The sequence below is a fragment of the Haplochromis burtoni genome, unplaced genomic scaffold (genome assembly GCF_018398535.1).
Source record: "Haplochromis burtoni strain Fernald_Lab_line unplaced genomic scaffold, NCSU_Asbu1 Contig_1324, whole genome shotgun sequence".
In the NCBI taxonomy this organism is placed as follows: Eukaryota; Metazoa; Chordata; class Actinopteri; order Cichliformes; family Cichlidae; genus Haplochromis; species Haplochromis burtoni.
The window spans coordinates 39,790-45,032 of NW_024583685.1; the positions used below are offsets into that span (position 1 = coordinate 39,790).

The 5,243-nt window shown below is 40.8% G+C and overlaps 1 protein-coding gene across 1 annotated transcript in view; it reads left to right on the top strand.

The window, feature by feature from the left end:
• The window catches only part of LOC102298336, a 21,081-nt gene extending 16,084 nt beyond the window's left edge, over positions 1-4,997 (top strand). Inside the window, exon 6 of the mRNA XM_042216881.1 lies at positions 4,718-4,997. Within this exon, the coding sequence (XP_042072815.1) occupies positions 4,718-4,782 (65 nt within the window). The 3' untranslated portion in view covers positions 4,783-4,997. The remainder of the gene's footprint in view (positions 1-4,717) is intronic.
• Positions 4,998-5,243: the final 246 nt, after the last annotated feature.

Sequence of the window (5,243 nt, forward strand, 5' to 3'; positions counted from 1 at the left end):
ACCTATCAGTTCCACACTCTTTATCACACCCCACATCACACATCTGGCTTATACTTTCAGCAGTGTTGGTCAAGTTACTTGAAAAAAGTAATCAGTAACTAATTACTGATTACTTCCCCCAAAAAGTAATCCTGTTACTTTACTGATTACTTATTTTCAAAAGTAATTAATTACTTAGTTACTTTTTAAAAACACGATTTACAACCTGAATAGGTGATAAAGCGATAGATCTTTCAGCCCAATTCTACTTTTTACTGTTTTATAGAGGCCAGTGTAGAAAAAAGTCATAAGTTATAAGGAGTGTGAAAGGTCACAGAGTAATGTCTAAGACAGGAAACTCTGCACGCTTTGTGCAGGCTTGCAGAGAACAGGAAGTGAGACTAGGTAGAGTGCAGCACAGGAGCTGTTTTGATTGAAACTCTGTGTGACTATGTGTGACGTATAACAGAATTATATTATACCCATTCGGCTTGTAATGCCTTAGACCTGTTGATGCTTGCTAGCATCTGCAGCTCTCCTTTTCTGGAAATGTAGAATAAAGATGATTTTTGAGCTTTGACCACACTGAGTGTTGGTTTTTTCTCGGTCAGTAAAAGAATATAAAAGAACCGGATGTGATAATAGATAAATTAGATTGTTTTGTATTAGTTTTAACCTTTTAACTTCATGTTTCAAGCAAAACTTAATTATATGCAACATTCTCTAACTGGAAGAGATTAGTTTGACATTTAAACCTATTTTCTGCACATTCCAGCACATAAAATAAAATATTGTAACGACTGTGGGTTTGGGGAGCTGACTGGCTAAACTGCTCACTAGCTAAACGGCTAGCGGGGCGCTAGCAGCTATCGCTAAACTTCGCAATGAATGGAGAGCGCTCGTGCCTCGTACACCGCATGACCCCGAGCGTCTCAGCAGCAGACTGGTAATCCCCGAATAATCCAGCAGGAGGCAGTAGTGGTTCACACCAGGCATTTATTCACCATCTTTTTCAACAACAACGTAACACTGCTGACACCGAACCCCTATCACGCTCCCACCACATAGAGTCGCGGTGTCAGCCAACCATGCCAATTCAACCCACTCCACAGAACACACATCAACTTCACTGTGGCTTACATTAACATAACACTAACACAACATGCAAATCAAACACATAGGAACTAGCAGAACGATAGAAAACACAGAGACAACACAATACCCAGAATGCACCTGGCTAACAACCCCAGCCAGGTCATTACAATATTTTTTGTGTTTACACTCAGTCTTTCAAATAGATGCAAGTGAAACACAGCAGAAAATAAATAAAATCAAAGACTCAGCGGTCCTGTTGCTCTATTTTCACCTGTAAAGCAGGAGTGGGGTAGGCGGAGGTTTACCCTGGTGCAGGTGTGCCGCGGTCAGTGGAAGAATCCGTGAGTTTCTCTGTGAGTTTCCCATTACGTCGTAGCTACTCGCTGCTTGCTCTGGAAGTTTTGGGGTTTTTTCGCTGTAAAAAGAAGTTTTCTTCCCACGCACGATGGACACTAATGTTTTTGTCACTTTTTATGGAATCAAACTCAAAGTAAGGTCAGTACTTCCACGCTTTAAACACTGCACGCTCATACTCTCTCCCACACTCGATATATGATCCATTGTTGATCTGCACACAGCTGTTGCCACAAACGTCGCACTCGCTTACGTCACTGTCATGAGACATTCTCGCAAAAAAATCACGGTTTTAGTAACACAGCGTTCCTACGAGAAAGTAACGGTAATCTAATTACTATTTTTGCAATAGTAATCCCTTACTTTACTCGTTACTTGAAAAAAGTAATATCTAACCTGAAATTGAAATTAAAATACTTTAACAATTCTGTTTTGCAGTGTTAGTCAGTGACTGGCTGCTCCCGTATGGGATCAGAACGATGCCACCTTATCCCACAGTCCAGCCAATGATGCGATTCACATTCGTATATACGCAGCTAATCAACGTCGCTGACAGGCTATGACAGCGTCCTTATGTGCCGACACCGGTGTTTTAGCAAAGCGGCTGATGTGGAGTGAAGCCACGTTAATGACAACGTGTACAACCATTGGAGATGTGAGCAGGACAGACGGAACAACTGACGGACAAAGTGTGGACTTTATACCAGTTTTTAAATTGTGTTGATCGGCCGCGTAAAACCAGAGTTATGATAAAATATCTGCAATGTTTGTTTTTCTTCCTGAATACTGTCGTTGTTTATATTTACTGCAGGAAGAAACGGTAAAAACGGCGTTTTATAAGGAAAACACTCGAAAGCCTGTGAGAAAAAACAAAACCAAAAAACCCCAACCTTTCTTATTGGTCGAAAAATGTAATGTATGTAACATTCCAAGTTTTCAAACCTCACAGGAAAATCTTGATAACCAAAAACTTTTTAATGTGATTGTTGTCATCACTGAACTATGCACACGGACTTGTAAGAACACAAATCTGTTTTGAATTTTGCTTTCTTCTCTGATGAATAATGTTTTATTAATTCTTTAATCACTTGCAGCTTAAGAGACAGAGAATTAAAGTGGACAGTATATCCGTGGTTTGTCTTTGACATAAACTCATTGCTGCAGCCAGCGGCAGTACAAAACTGATGCTCTTAGACAGGCTTTTAGTTTCACTCTCCTAAAAGTAGTGGGTTGGCTACCAGCCACCTCCTCATGACTCCATCTTCCCTGTGTTCTGTATGTTGGTTTTCGGTTTTGTTTGCTCAGTTTAGTTTTTTTGTGTCTCGGTTGTTGTTTTGCCTTTTGTTTTGTAGTGTCATCCAGTTTTAATAAACAGCTTGCCTTTTTTTTTAAAAAATGACTTTCTTTTCCAATGTCTGCTTTTGGTTTCACTCTCCACTCCTCACGGTCCACCAGCTTAGACCATGACATAGGTGTGAAAATCTCTGATGCTGAATTGATCACTTGTAAACAGAACCCATCTTTGCATCTGTAGTTAGAGTTAAACTTTCACCTCTTGTGCATGTTGGTCCTCATACTGTCTCACCTGATGTTACAAAATCACTGCATTCATCGGCTTCATATTTTCTCTCCTCAGTTTCCCAGCATGCCACAGCAGTGGAGGTGTACGAGGGGGCAGAGTCTGTTCTGCTGCCCTGTCAGTTACTAGCTGCTCCCAGTGAGTTCACAGCAGCAGTGTGGGACCGCAAGGACCTGAACATCCCAACAGTCCATGTTCGTGTGAAGAGTGGTGATGATTTGGATGACCAAAACCAGCGTTACACCAACCGAACATCAATGAGTGCTGATGCTCTGCAAACTGGAGACCTCAGCCTCACTCTGAGAAACCCGACTGTCTCTGACAGTGGAACCTACACCTGCATCCTCCGCATCGTTGGACGAGATGTGAGCTGGATTTTCTTACAACTGAAGGTCACAGGTCAGCGATGTAGACAGAGGTTAGAGCAGAAGTGAACTCTAAATTTATCAAAATCTGCTGGATGATGTTCAGGTTTTTGTGCTTGTGCTAATTACAGAACCTCCTCCTCTACCTCCTCCAGTCTGGCCCAAAGTTCTCTCAGCTGTCTTGGTTCCTGTGGTTGTCCTGGCTATTTGCTGTGGTATCGGCATGTTTTGTGGATATAAAAGGCTGAAAAATAAAGAAGGTATGTAGGAATGTATGTCTGCGTGTTACTCAATAATTCTATGAAAAATCTGGATGTTTCTATCCCTCATAGTCCTTAGTGTCATTGATCCATTACTTAGTTCTACAGTGTTTCATTCTTTGAGTGTAATATTTCGCAGCACTTCTGAGTCTCATTACCCTGTTTCTGGTTCTGTTGCTCCATTGATGTTAGTTCCCTTTTGTGATCTCTTTGTTATTTGTATCCCTGCTTCAAAATGAAACTTAAAAGCATCAGGTGAAATTGCTCATTGCTCATAACAGCTAGGTTCAGAAAGGAATCTGTCAAAGGAAGTTTGCTGCTGATGCTGTGCAGCTCATGTTGTGCTTGGTTGTTCTTTCAGTTCGTGAGGTGGAGGTGGGTTCAGGTGTGAAGTCTGCCAAGCTGCCCTGCAAAGCCACAGTTCACCTGTCTCAGGTAAATAAAGTCGTGTGGAAGGACAGAGATGGCAGGACAGTCCACGTGTATCAGTGTTAGTTAATGTCATGGTTCTCGGTCTTTGAACCAGTGTTTTTTGTTTTTTTAATCTTTGAGTCTTGTCCACTTATCAATGTTGTGATGTTACTAAGTGATTAATGTTTCTAGTCCCTATTGGTACAATTTAGTTACCTTGTGCTTATGAATTTTCTGTCTTTTTTGTGTGTGTGATGCCTGTAGATGGTTTAATTTCCTTAAGTGATCTCCTTTTGTCCCTCAGTCCTCTCTTTGTTTTAGCATCTCGCCTCTTTGTCTCTGTGTTCTGACTTCAGCATCACCTCAGCCTCTCAGCCCATCATGTCTCTTCATGTATCAATCGCTCTCTCTCACTCTCTGTATCTCTCGGCCATGTAATGCTATGTGTTTGTTCTCTTCCCACATCAGGTTTATGTGTGTTGGATCTTGGTTTCCCCGTTTGCCATGTTTCCTGGTTTATTTTGATAGTCCTTGTCTCATGTGCATTGTGTCCAGTTTTGCTTTCCCTGTTCCACGTGCCTGCTTTGGGTCCTCTTTGTTTAAGACGATCTGCTTCCTGCAGATTTGAAATGTTATTTCTTTGTTTGTGTGACTCTATTCTATTTCCTTTGCAGGGAATAATCAGGCCAAGAAACACACAGAAGACACCAGGATCAGCTCCACTGATCATTTAGTTTGATATGATTGTTCGATTATTGATCTGACCTGTACGATTTATACATTAGTCTATATAAAATGTACACAAGAATTCATGAAATAAATCCATTTTTCTCTGCTTACCCAATTCAGATTCAGGAGGGTGTCGTGTCAGATTTTTTTATTTTTATGTATTGATTAATATCACTTTCTCACTTAGTTCGCCTTAGCCTTATGGTATATCATATATATATATGGTATATATTAATGGCGATCAGAGTTTAAGGCCAGACCGGCTACACCACGATTCAGCAAGGTTAAACAATGTTTTCCACAACTGAAATAACTCAAAATATACTAAATTAACTGCCAAAGTTTTGAGATAATTACAGATTGGAAAAAATGTAATTTCCACATTCTGTTTATCTGGACGTAGCGTTTTCAGTCACTCATCCAAGTGGCTTCTTCAGTCTCAGCTGACTGCAGGTTTCCCCAACCTTATAA